At 35.1% G+C, this 13,952-nt stretch overlaps 1 protein-coding gene across 5 annotated transcripts in view; it reads left to right on the top strand.

Annotated features, from left to right (window-relative positions):
- Positions 1–13,952, top strand: part of TLK1 (tousled like kinase 1) — a 90,713-nt gene that overhangs the window by 60,642 nt on the left and 16,119 nt on the right. For all 5 annotated transcript variants that reach the window (XM_065750655.1, XM_065750653.1, XM_065750657.1 and 2 more), the window contains exons 12-17: positions 6,722–6,788; positions 9,330–9,427; positions 11,974–12,055; positions 12,338–12,429; positions 12,516–12,605; positions 13,095–13,264. In XM_065750655.1, the coding sequence (XP_065606727.1) occupies positions 6,722–6,788; positions 9,330–9,427; positions 11,974–12,055; positions 12,338–12,429; positions 12,516–12,605; positions 13,095–13,264 (599 nt within the window). The remainder of the gene's footprint in view (positions 1–6,721; positions 6,789–9,329; positions 9,428–11,973; positions 12,056–12,337; positions 12,430–12,515; positions 12,606–13,094; positions 13,265–13,952) is intronic.

The raw sequence follows: 13,952 nt of genomic DNA, 5'->3' as shown, positions 1-13,952 counted from the left end.
TTTCATCCTCTTTGGTTTGAGAACCTCTTCTTTAATTATAGATGATTTCATTTTTTTGTTTAACAGTTATTATCTGGCAAGAAGTGTGTTAGTATTTGGAGACATGTATTTAAAAAAAAAAAGGAAAAAACTTTTTTTTCCTATTCTGAATGCAGATCCCAAGAACAGCTGTTAGGAGTTACTGATCCCATTTCACATATTGATACTTGAAATTTTTCATCATTTATGCATAAAATTCAGGGCTGACAAATAATACCCAGTTTTTCAAGTGGCAGTATTTTCTTATGTATAGAAATAGTATAACCCAGACAGACAGACAGATGTGTTCTTGACGTTTAATTGGGCATTTTAAGAAGTTACTGCTTGCATGTGATAGTTACTGTCCTTGTTGCTGAGAAACTGTAGCTGATGGTCTGTCTGTTCCTAGTTTGTTTAAATGAAAAGTAAGTAAGTAGGTTTAAAAAGCCTAGCAAGTTGATCCTTTGTCTTTGCAGAAGTAGGCTGAGTTTGTTGAACGTTGTCACAGGTCACCTCTCACTCGTGTACGTAGTTTAGACCTGGGCTAAGGGGAACTTCTAAATTCCTTTAGGTACATCTACAAAATTGTTTGTTTGGGGCATCAGTTGCATGAGTGGTGTGCGTGTTTTACATACTGTGTCATTCTTAAAGACTGAATTGTGAAATTGGCTGTGACACAGGTATCATGAAAATAGTGGTAAGGCTGTCAGTATAAGCAAATCTTGATTAGTATTTGTGTCCTTTGGCAGAGCTCAAGAATGATCACTCAGATTAGTTCTTTAGCAACACTTAGTGCTTATGCGGTTTCTCTGAGAGCATAATTAATACTTCTGAATAGCAATAGATGATTATTGTCACGTTAAACATACCTTGTTTCAATGTAATATGTCTTGTTAGTAACATGTAAGGGATGAAAAAATCTGAAAAGTCATAGAACTTCTAATTCACTGGCATGTTATCTTTGCAAACATATAACCATTCTTATCTTATACAATATTCACTTTTAATGGGAATGTCTATATTCCATAGTAAAAGAGGACAAAGGTTTTTTCAGTTGATACTAAGAATTAATAGAATAGGCATCCAAACAATATTTTCAGAACATTTGAGTCCATATAACTCTAGTCAGTTTGTAGCCTATAATCAGTAACCAGGAAGAGAGATACCTTCATTTTGAATGTTTACCACATCAGTGAGAGCAATTAGTATTTCTGTAGCTGATGGGCTAGTGTTAATGCTCCAGACTGTACCTGGGACATATTTCCTGCTGTTAATGTGGAAACTTAACGGTAGTGATTTTTGCTTTCTGGGAGCTGAACGTGTTTAAAATTTCAGGTATGCAAACCAGTTTTATTTTAGATGCCTTCCATACGTAATGGCTTTTTTTTTTTCTCTGTTATGTAACAGTCCATAGCATTTCATTAACTATGAAATAGAAATAAGCATAATTAATGAAATTGTGGCAGTAGGAATTTTGTATTTCTGATTTGTTTTCTTTACTCAGGGGATTCTGTGCTGCTTTTTCTGATTGTCATTGGCATAGATACATATATTTTTAATAGATTTTGAAAACCTGGCAAGTACTGATATTTAATGCTGTTTATTAGTACACCTGAACGGTGCTTTTGGCCCTGTCTTCCCTCATGTTAAATTTCCATAATTGTGTTATTATTTTAGGAGATGATTAGAATATACACTCTGGGAAAAAAATACAGGATATGGGGTCTATTTATTAAGTAGATGAAGGCAGATTCCTGGAAAGAGACTGGCGAGTATTTTCTGATGTTATATTCAGTTTCATATAATTTCCAAATTTCTAAAAAAAACCCCAAAAAACAACAAAAAAAAAAACAACAGTTTTTCATTTCATTCAGCTTAACCAATATATTAAATGGCACAAGAAAATGCCTGCTGGCAACGGAATTGCCAAGAGAACAATCAGAATTGCCCTTTTGTGTTTAATAAGCTGTTACCAAATAGAAATGACTTTTGGTTAATTTGGTCATAATGTCATTGAGATGCAAGATTTCTTGTCTTTATGACAAGCTTATTAATGCTGCTTCAAACCTCTGAGAAGGTTTGTAGTGTGTCCTGAAATTACAGAATCATTAGTCTGTGTCATGTTCTTAAGCCTTTACTTGAAGGGCATTAAAAATCTTTATATTCAGGATTTGTTGCAGTGTTATGTAGCTGTGCTGTCTGTTGACTCCTCTTTTGTTCTCAATGCTGTTTTGCTTACCTTGTTAAAACAGTTACTAATTGTGCTTCTCCATTTTTGTGTAAATTTGTCATCCACTGTATGTGATCCCCTCACTGTGCTTATCACCGTTCCTGTGTTACGTCAAAAGTAATGATCTTAATTAGTACAGTCAAATGGAACATGTTCTGTTTATATTAGGTCAGGGAAGATGCAGAGCTGCTGGGATTGATGAACTATAGCAGTAGTAAATCAACAGCATACATGTTAGTGATTAGGCAAATCTTTTTTAAGCAAGCCAACAACCTGCTACTGGTTATTAGCAACAAGTGTCTTCATGTTGCTAGCTGTTTGCTTTAGAAGATATCTTTAGTTCAGCTATTGACAAGAGAACGTGATCTATGTCTTTGTAACAGGCAGTATTATTGAAGCTGTTTCTGAAAACAGCAGTTAGTTGTTTTGAAATCAATTTAAGGTGTTGCCTGAGGCAATCTTTAGTAAGAGCATTGCTTTGGTTTAGCTGGATATGTTCTCTAATATTAATTTAAAAGCAAAGTCTCACCGCTGAAGTTAGCAATGCAGAAGTGGTTATCTGTCATTGCTCAGTGAGTTAAAGGGGATTTGGGTGTTCAGGCTCATTCTGCATGTGACTTAAATACTGTCCAGAATTTCCAACATGTTCAGCTTTTTGTGTCCCCAACCAAAACTAAAAAGTAGTTTATTTTGAGAAATCACCTTTTACTGAATGAAATAATTTTATTAATCTTAGGTGAAAGTAGTATATTGAAATGTATTTGAAGAAGAAACGTTAGTTTGAAATAGAGTTAACATTCATAGTCCTGGGAAAATATGTTCCAAAAATTCATTCCAGATTCTTGGTGACTTTAGCTAGACTTGAAAGTTTATTTTAATTTTAATTCTAATTTTTATATTTTTATTTTTTTATTTTTATTTTTTAAACCAGACAATTATTTCTGGAAGCAAAACTTGATGTAATTTGGGTGATTTCCAAAGGAATTTATTTGTGGTTTGTATAAATTTTATATTTTGTATAATTTTTTTTATTTAAACAGTTCTTCCCATCCACCTTCAGGTGTATTGGTTGCATTTATAACCCAATTGACAATTTCTCTGCTTTCCCAGTTACTCTGTGGGAGTCTGCATGCATCCTCAACCCTGTACATAATTTTAAGTAGGAGACGAGAGAATTGGCAGAGTTTGTTAATGTAGCTGAACAAATGCATCGTTTAGAGAGAGCATTCTGTTCTGCATGGAATAAACAAAAATATTTTCAGAAACTTTTTCAGATTGAAGTGCCAACTGTGTCTGGGATTTACAGGATGAGTGACAACAGCTCTTTTCCTGAGGCTGTCTCTTTCTAAGGCGGACATGGAAACAATGGAAGAAATGGGACATGGCAAAAAGACCTCATGGAAAGCTTGAATTGGTCAGCGTTTTCTGCCCATCTTTGTAGAAGTTCTAGGAATTTGAATAAATCTGAACAAAAAAAAAGAAAGGAAAAGAAAAAAAGCACTTCACAAATTGTAACGAAGTGCTTCTACTGAATGTGCAAATTGCTGTTTTGGGGCATGGCAGCATTCTGCTGTGTGTATGTATCCATGATGATTTTTCATCTGGAAAACAGTGGGAAGAGAGATTGTTGTTCATGTGCCAGGTTTCATTGTCATGACAACCAAGGAGCATGTGGCCATTTGGATTTCTTTTTCTTGGTCTTGTCAGTGACCACTAGTAGGTATGTTTGGATCACACATGAAGATTTTGTTGTAACTTGTATAGTCCGGAGGTTGTTTAGGTCTGCCTGTGCATACTGTGTCAAAGCCTTAGAAATTCAGCTTCCAAACTTTTCAGGCCAGGAAGGCTGTCTACTTTCTTATAGTGACAAATAAATATGGCATACCAAGGCTCTGAATATCACAGGTGTCAAATATACATGCATAGAATATATGCCGTACTTTTTTGTAATTTCAGGTTTTTATTGCATGTGTATGATGTTTTGGCTGCAGGGTGATAAAACATTTATTGCATGGTAGTTTTGAGTGGAAGAGGTCATTGTCAGGACCAGAATGTTACCAGATTCATTCATACAGCCTACTCCCAGCTACTCTCTTTCCCCAGCACTCCTCCTGTCAAGCAGAAGCTTGACTTTCCAACTGCAATGCACTTAGTGGATGCTGGCAGCCTGTTACCAACCACCATCCCTCCCATGTGCTCCTCAATCTTTCTTCCTCCACATCTGATGAGACCTGCCTTGGTCTTGGGTGACAAAGAAGCAGCCTCTTCTGTAGGAAGTGTGTCTTGTTGGTGACTTCTGCTGTCAGAAGTGGACGTTCAGTGATGACCATAGTTGGAAGGTGGTCGAAGCACTCTCTAGGCTGGATGTTTTTGGCCTGTGCAATGAGTTGGTAGCCTCTAGCCAGAAAACAGGCAGCATACACATTATCCATCTTTTGCTATTTTTTATATACTGTTTGAAGAGCATAAATATAAAGTGCATTAAAGCATTAAAAAAAATAATAAAAAAAACCAACAGCATTTCACCTCTGCTCTTTTTAAGCAATTATATGTTTCTGAATATTAGTAGGAAAAAATATGTTGTTTTTCATAAATAGGCTAACAAAATCCAAAGCAACTATGTTTGCTTACAGTTCAGAATTTTATGTGCTTTTTTCTGAAACGCAGTGGTCAGTAACAACAGTTTTAAATTGTTGTTAGTCATTCTGTGTCTCTAATAGAATTAGAGGAAGGAAATAGAAAAATGAAGATAGTGATTTATTGGGATATAATGTAGACATATGGAAGGAATGACTTCAAATCTTAATGTTTTCAATATGACCTTTAACTTGTGCTCTGCACTGTAGAGAGCTATTTAAGTTACTTCTTGGAAGGCAGTACTTATTAGGGCCATCTAAGCACTTCGTTGTTACTGTGTAGATAGCTGAGATTTAATTAAAAAAGACCATATATGGTCTTATTGATACCACATTATGGTCTTAATATACTTTATTATGTTAGATTTTCAGAGCATCTGTGGTTTTAGGGCTTCTAAAAAGAGAATTCTGGAATATCTCATGCTATAGACTTCCTATTTTCAGCATGTTTTACTTGTGATTCAGCTTTGCTAATCCACCTAAAGATACCTCTGCTTGAAAGCTTTACATAATCTGCATTTTTGGAAGTAGATACACGTAATTTATACTGGAGACCAGAATCTGGAAGGAAATAGTACCTAACCTTATTCATGTTGGTGTTTGCATTTTTTTTGAGAGCTTTATCCATGTTAGAGCAGTTAGCTGTTCAAAAAGAAATATTGAAAAAAATGTCAGGGATGCTGCTGTGAGTTGTTGAACTTGGCCTTAGTGCTGTCTCTTTCATGGATCTATGATTAGAGCAGGAATTAGAGCACTTTTTTTTTAGGTTTCTTGCTGTTGTTTGGGAAATGCCATGCCAGCGTTCCTAGCCTATTGAGATATCCTATTTCACATTTGTTTTAATTCCTCTCCTTCCTTCCCAGGGGAGATTCTGTCAGGAAAAAAGTATAAAAGTTCCGTGCCAAAATGTGTTTCTAAGGGGACCCTGACTTTCTTGAGGAGAGGTGAATTTCCTCACTCTTTTGCCTTCAGACTGTTTGTGGATTTCTGTTTGAGGTACATGACTGCTATTCATTACAGTTAGAAAAAAAAGTAGGGTAAGTTTGTGTAATGCTTCTTAAAAAGAGAGAGAAAAAAAAAGAAGATTGCTTCCTTCTAAAATTGACAGGGACGTGGTCATGAGTGTTTCTGGGTTTTTTTCCAGTTGAATTGGAGTGTTTTCTATACATTGTATAGCTTACCTTCCCGGGACAGTTGATAATTGAAGCATATAAATTATGGACTTACTGAAAATATATTGTGCTATTAGCTTCTCATAATGCCAGTAGGAGATTTAAGCAAAACAGTATAATGTGTATGCCATCCAGCATTATTATTATTTTCTACCACTTCAGTGTGTTTTTAGCAGCTTTTGTGGAGGCCATGCCCTTTATGACCCTGTTCATCACATACATGTGGTTTCATCTCTGGAACTTGAAGGATCTTATTGGTGTTTCTTTGGTGATTTATAAAGATCTCTTCTGTATGTGTTTTATTTGTCAAATGAATTCAGCACACAGTTTGTGTATTTCCTATTTACTATGCTATATGACAAGTGTGAATTCTATAGGTGGAAACAGACCTTCTAGAAAGCATCTGCTGAAATACTGAGATGGTAACATGACTCAGGGTGCAGCCAACTAATCTAACAGGCCATGTGGGGGGAGGTATGGTCCAGTCGGAGGTGCAGTTAATGTTCCAGAATACTAGACTGAGGCATCCTGTAACTCTGATTTTAAAGTGAATGTTTAAATGTTTCAAATGGACACCGTTAATATTTTGATTTTAAATAATAACATAATATGTGTATTGTAGCATTTAAGTAAGAGTACTAAAAATACATATATTTTTTTAACAGTTTGACTCTAGCAGAATATCATGAACAGGAAGAAATTTTCAAACTTCGATTAGGACATCTCAAGAAGGTATGTGTATGTTCTGTTGTTCTAACATCATACCCCAAGCAGTTAAAACTAGTACTGCCAAACTAAGGAGAGAGTTTACTTACCAAGGACATTGGGAGTAAAAGGGAGCAATAGTGAATCCTTGTAAATGTGATGTAACCACCACCACTACCAGTCTTGCTTTAGAGCTGGGAAAGTGAAGTCAAATTGGTACAACTTCTTATGTTGGTTTTGGACCTTTATAAAGGTCCAGCAGATGTTGCTGTTCTGAATGAATACTATGTTACGGTAATCTTCTGTATCCATTTCAGTTGTATACTTTCTATAGCAAGAGAGAAAAAAACATCCTAGCTCTCTGGTCTCTGAAGTTTTGTGTGCCTTATTCCAGTTTTTGTCTTGAAAAAATGCAGCAGTGCTTTTCTTCGTGAAGCCAGCTAGGCCCTGTAAGAACACTGGTGCTGTTTTTAAAGAGTATGCCTAGAAAACACTTATACATATAGTAGGAAATACAAATAGAAACCTGCTGGCTCTGTGAGGTAGACTCTGCCAGCTTAGTTTGGACTTTGTTGTTAACAACTTCATATGAAGTTGTGTTATGAAATTCTGTAGGTTGCTTTTATGTACATATGTATATATATATGCGAAATTGTGAGTGACGTATGAAGGAAGCTGTCAGAAACATGTTTAATACCCAGATTTGGCTTATACCTTGAGCATCATTGCTAAGGTTCTATGTACAAGAGCAAACTTGACTCAGTGTCAGAGGGGAAAAATATTATTTCTTATCAAATCATGTTTGAATAACTTTGAAAGTAATAACAAGCACACATTCTTGCATTTTAATTCCCATATAGGATGCAGGTTTTGTTGGTAGCTAAGAAAAATAATTTTGTTACCTTTTATGTTACTATATTTCTTCCCTGGTGTTTCATTGCTGATTATATTTATTCTTCTTTCCTTATGCGTTTGCTATTTTGCTGTCTGTTCCTTTTCAGTATCCAGATGCTTTTTTGGTGCTCTTATTTTTGATGCCCTGTACGTTCTGCCACCACCAGTTCTCTTTTTTGGTTCTGCTCCCCAGGAAATTCTTTTCCAACTAGATGCTTTAGTCCTGGAGAGAGGCTCTTGTTTTCTCACTTCCTTTTATATAGCAGTGACCTGAGGCAGCTAAGCTGATTCGTTCTTGCTTAAAGGTATTCACAATCTGAGTGTCCTAAATAACAGCTGGAAACAATGCAACCAGCCAGTTCTCTTTGGACCAACATTGACCTGTGAACCTCGTTTTGAGAACCACTGAATTGCATAATATATGAATAAAAAAGTCCAAAAGAGGCATAACTCTTGTGGGGTTTTTGTTGTTGTTGTTGTTTTTTGTTTTGTCAGCCTTTAGGAAAAATATAGACAGTGATTTATGTATAAGAGTGTGGCCTTTTTGAGGGAGAAAGAAAGAGTAGATTATTTTTATAGTGGACCAATAGGTTATGAGGAGCTCCATATTATTTCAGAGTATTTAATGGACAACTTCTGGTATTAGTCTGAATATGAAGAAGTTTCAAATTATGTAAACAGGAAGAAAAAAGCCACAAAAAACAAAACACTTAACGTTACATGTTAGGAAAAACAAATGATGCATCATTTGATCTCGGTTCCTAAACTTATTTAAATTAAATTAAATCAGATTTATTAGATTTCTTGTATGGACTAATTTTATCTCTCATTCTTTCAAACTTTCAAGTTTTAGAGGTGCCTTCTCTGAAAGAGATGCAACTGTTTTACAGTTTTGCAATGAGTGTGCCACATGGATAGATGCACTGGTTTCCATCAGTTAGGTGCCATGCATTCTTTTCCTTTTTTATTGAAATTCTGAATAGATAAATATTTAAATCTTCTGTTATATGCAGCATAAAAATGATGTAGTTCTAAGTGCCAGGAGTAGTTATAAAATATCCTCGTAGCTAACATACTACTTTTGAAATTGCTTTTGAGATTTTAGGTAATGCATATTCTACATTTGTAAGCTTAATAAGATACAAATGGAAAAATCTTTTGAAATTAGCTTGGTTTTGGTGTTTGGTATCAGCACTTTAAGAGTACTTCTGTTGTAATGATTTATTCTGTTATATTTTTTGTTTGCCCTTCAACCTCAAAATACTTCAGATATCTTTTCCTAATCTGTCAGTTTGTAGAAAATCTATAGCTGTGCATATCTCAGTTTTTTCTTCTTCGCTTATCAATTCTAGACTGCTTCCTGGATAATTTCTTTCCTTGGCTGAGGTACAAAATGCAGCTGCCTCATTTTGAATAGCATCCCTACAGTGCAGAACAACACTCTGAACATCCCATTACCTGGGGATTCATGGACAGGAACTTCCTTGAAACGTACTTTTTGCCTTATCTCTTGAGTTTTTCAGGCTTTAGAAGAAAAGGAGCGCTTTCTTCTAGTTCAGCAGGGTTTTGTAATGTCATGTTCCTCCATCACCACTAGTATTGGTGCAGGGGTAAAAATATCCTTTTCAAATGAGGAGTAAATGAGCTTTTATACTTGATTCTTTTCATTTGCAGGAGGAAGCTGAAATACAAGCAGAACTTGAACGTTTGGAAAGGGTTAGGAATCTTCACATCAGAGAGCTGAAAAGAATAAATAATGAAGATAATTCACAGTAAGAGACTTACTGTCGATTCTGCATGTCTACTTTTAAAATAAAATCAAATTTTATTTATAGGATATAAGTAGGTTCATAATTTTTTCTTTGGTTCTTGTTTGTTTGTTTGTATTTAACAAAAACCAGCATATTTAAGCTTGAACAAATAACAAGTAATTTTTTAAAAGCTCAGTAGTTCACTGAACATGCAGGAAATAATGTGTACACAGATTATAATGCAGGAATGCTAAAATTTGCAGTACCATGTCACTAGGTTGGAAAAAACCCTGGAACCGAATGCAGCACCTTTAGCTGACAGTAGTACAAGAAAATGGTGGGGCTCTTTGATGCAGGAGCAACTGTTTCATAATCCAGTTAAAATCAGTTAGTTTTTTTACACCATACTTTACATTACAGGTACCTGATAGGAAAAAGGCAAATACAGAATCTTCTGTGTTATGTTAAATTTACTCTGTACTTCAGCTTATATGGCAGTATATCCTGATGTTAAATTGGCATTTAAAATTCACTTTAACTTCGTAGATTCCAAAGTAGCAATGATGTAAGCAATAAAATTAGTGTTTTCCATGGTGGGGAATAGAAGCACTAATACTTAGTGTTTCATCAGTGCTTGAAGGTGACTCTGTTGCTTCCAAGTAATTGATTCTGCCTATCTACAGCTATTTCCTTATGCCCTTGCCCTCTTTATTTTCATGTGCCAGCAAACAGCTGCAGTTGATCCAAGTTAAGTTTCCAGCTCCTGTGGTTTCTTTTTCTGGATTAATTTTAACTCCAACTCAGTCTTGTCTAGTTCTTCATCAGACCAGCCCTAAACCCTTCTTTAAAGTTTTCCATGGAGCATAGTTAGCAGTAGGCCCTAGATTAACGAGTATAGGCATCTCATCACTGTACTGAATTTGTGTTGAGTATTCACAATCCTCCCCCGACTCTCCTCTCCTTGATAGGCAGAAAAATGTAATAAGTAACACCTTGCACAGCAAACATTAGTTAGGTGCATCTCTGAGCTGAGACTTCTTAGTGTAACTCCAGAATGCTGTTCTTTATTTTTTTAAGACCATTTGGAATTCAAAATCATGAACAAACTTGTTAATTTTCTCATTAGCACCAATTTTAGTTGTATTTTATCTTCGGTTCTAAAAGCATGCGGTAGCACCGTATGAGGTCACCTATCGCTGTGAGTGAAGAGACTTGTAAATTTTTGTATAGCTTGTGTCATTTACCATCTATTTACCTGAACATTTACCCAAATTTTCTTTCTCTGAAGAACTTTACTAGAAATCTGTATTTCAAAAAGTGTAAACTGAGAAATCCAATTTCTTCTTGGAAGGGCAACCCATTCACCATCTTGGCTTAACAGGAGTTTGGAAGCTGATAAGAAGCATATTTCCATCTCTTCCATTCATTTCCAAACCCTGAAAGAGCTACAGTAGTTATCATGTCTCCCTGAATCCTTCATACTCTTTTCCTTCACTGTCACTAATGTGAGCAGTCACACTCTGGCTGACTTGGTTTGATTGAAGGATGTATTTTGTCTTCTGCGTATTTCAGGAGGGAGTATGGTGTTTATCCTGCAACATCATTTTGCATTTGGAGTGAGTTTTTTCTCATTGCTTTTTGTAAGAGTGTGAGCAGATACTTAGTCATTTGGCGTGCTTTCCCTGTGTTACTCTTGGTTGGTTTTTTTTTTACTTGTTAGTCTTTTTTTTTTTTTTTTTTTTTTTAAGATGAGTATGTGCAACAGATCTGGTCAAGCTTTGTGTGAAATTGGAAGTTTATCTTCCTCATCAGTTCCAGAAAGCAGAAATCGACTTCTTGCAAATTGGGATCAGTGGGCAGAGCACCACTGTATTCCATTTCATAAACCATTTATGCAAAGGAAAGGTTAGGGATTTTAGCAGGAACTGCTGTAGGATGTAGGGAAGAGAACTGCAGCCCTCTAGTGATACAGATTGCAAAGCAATATTCACCAGCATGTAGAATATTAGCGTTGCATGGTTTCTGGGCATGTTTATTAATAAAGATTAAATGAACAGATTGGAAAGATGAGAAATGTACTGAAATTCTGTGCTCACTTCTGATTGTTCAGTCAGTGTAGAAGCAGAGCTCATGCTATGGACTGGAAGCAGATCCTACTGATTCTACTGTTGATGATATTGATGATGGTTTTGTTTCAAAATGAAGTGAGCGGAACGCAGAATAGTATTTTCCCTGTTGAGTCATCATGAGCATAGAGTTTATAAAGAGTGGTTTAAGGGGTTTTTTTATCCTTAAAAAAGAGAAAAATAACAAAAAGTTTGCCAGAGTGATTTGACAATAAAGTTGTGATAGCAGTTTTATGCTAAATAATCAAAAGATACTGAAATTTACTGTGTTGTGTAACTGTGCACAGTGTAAAGTTGCACATAGTTAAATATTCTTCAGCATGTTATATGTCACTAGTAGAAAAAAAAGTTCTGTTTGAGAAGTAATACTCGGAGATTTACACTTCAGGCTGTGTTTGTATGCCTTAAACAGAAATGAATTTAATCATTTTTTCTTTCAAGGTTTAAAGATCACCCCACGTTGAATGAACGGTATTTGTTACTCCATTTACTTGGCCGAGGTGGCTTCAGTGAGGTATACAAGGTAGAGTGTGCTGAGTCTACTAAATCTCGTGTTTGAGGCATGTATTCTGTACATTTAATTTCTGGTACTGAAGTGAAACTAGTGAGGGATCTAAAATAAGCAGAAGAATTTTAATGTGTGTACTCGCTAAACAGTGATTGAGGTAAACCTCTCCTTGATTAATCTATGGAGGGGAGGTAGCATTACAATATTACACACTAGTTTTGTTTCTTTCAGTTGGGTGTTATTTTTGTCATCATCTTTGATTATAACTGCTATATTTGTGTTTTGGTTTTTTTTTAGGCTTTTGATCTTTATGAACAAAGATATGCTGCTGTGAAGATTCACCAGCTTAACAAAAGCTGGAGGGATGAGAAGAAAGAAAACTACCACAAGTAAATATTAATGACTTATGCTTCCTGTGTTAAATTGAATAGCATTTTATTGATTGTGGAAGATTAATGTATCAATCTTCCTCTAGACATGCCTGCAGAGAGTATAGAATACACAAAGAACTGGATCATCCCCGGATAGTTAAATTATATGACTACTTCTCCTTGGATACAGATACGTAAGTACATGAAATTATGTTTTCTAGAACGTGACAAGGGCTTTAGTGTTGTATGTTGGATAAGAGGCCAAAATAGTTAGGGTTTCTTTACGGGCAGTTTTGGAGGAAAAAAAAAAGAAAAACAGGAAAAAAAAGAGAACAGCAACAGAAAGAAACTCCAACCACTAGTTGCAGAAGTTTGTCACAGATATATATGTATATATATATGTAGCAGATCTTCTGTAAAGTGATAAAACACAGTTTTGTAACATGTAACTACCCTTTGCAGTGTGCGTAAGTGGTTTTTTTTTTTGGTGAGTTGCTTGTGTTCTGATTGATGTCAGGTTTCATAACCAAATCATTATGCCACAGTTTTATTAACAGTTTCATTCATGTAATTTAATACTCAGGCAGCAGTTGTTAAAGTTATTGATATTAACTAGATTGTCATAACTTTGATCTTGCAGTTGGATATGTCATTTAATTTTGTCTCTGTAAATTCTGCCCTAGGTTTTGCACGGTGTTAGAATACTGTGAAGGCAATGACTTGGATTTCTATCTCAAACAACATAAATTGATGTCAGAGAAGGAAGCTAGGTCCATTGTAATGCAAATAGTAAATGCACTACGGTATCTCAATGAGATCAAGCCCCCTATTATACACTATGATCTTAAACCAGGTAAATGAGGAATGATAAATTTGAAAATGTCATCAGATTTTTACCCTCATTTTGTTTGTAATTCATACTTCAAAATACTAGAATTATCTTTAGCTTGTCAGGTTTTTTTTAATCTGAAAGGTGAATACTTTTCTTTCTAGTTTTACTTTTAAAATAATCTGTCTTTTCTGTAGAAAAATACCTGTTGTAACTTTACTCCTTTGTGTTATTTTAATTTGGATTTGTAGGAAAATGTCATAAAGCCTATAGATACTTCAGTGTTTAACAGTATAAGCACATAAGATCATTATTTGGCTAGATCCTATCTGACAATTGTAGAATGCTGATTTTTAAATAATTTTTCCCTTATGTATTTCTTAGCCTATAAAGTATTGAAATAGGTAATAACCATTTTTTGCATCTAAGGATAAGCATTTCCAAGCAGGGCTTTACAGAGCTATTTTCTAATTCTGAATTACTTTTTTTTTTTCCTTCTGCCTCCTTGTATGTTTATAATCTTTACAGTTTTGTTTTTTGTGTTTTTAACTGAAACGGTTTAGCTTTTCTCAGGAAGCCCATGTAAACAGTGTTGTGAATTGGAGCTCTTCCCTAAATCCTGATCAAGTTTTCTAGTTACAATAATGATGAGCATTGTCGTAAATGCTGCATTCTGTCTCAAATATGATGATGTATTCTCTCTTTTGTTTTT

The sequence above is a fragment of the Cyrtonyx montezumae genome, unplaced genomic scaffold (genome assembly GCF_038088225.1).
Source record: "Cyrtonyx montezumae isolate F1298 unplaced genomic scaffold, pur_monq_1.0 scaffold_7, whole genome shotgun sequence".
NCBI lineage: Eukaryota > Metazoa > Chordata > Aves > Galliformes > Odontophoridae > Cyrtonyx > Cyrtonyx montezumae.
Note: the sequence above shows the minus strand (reverse complement) of the source record. Positions and strands in the feature narration are given on the sequence as shown.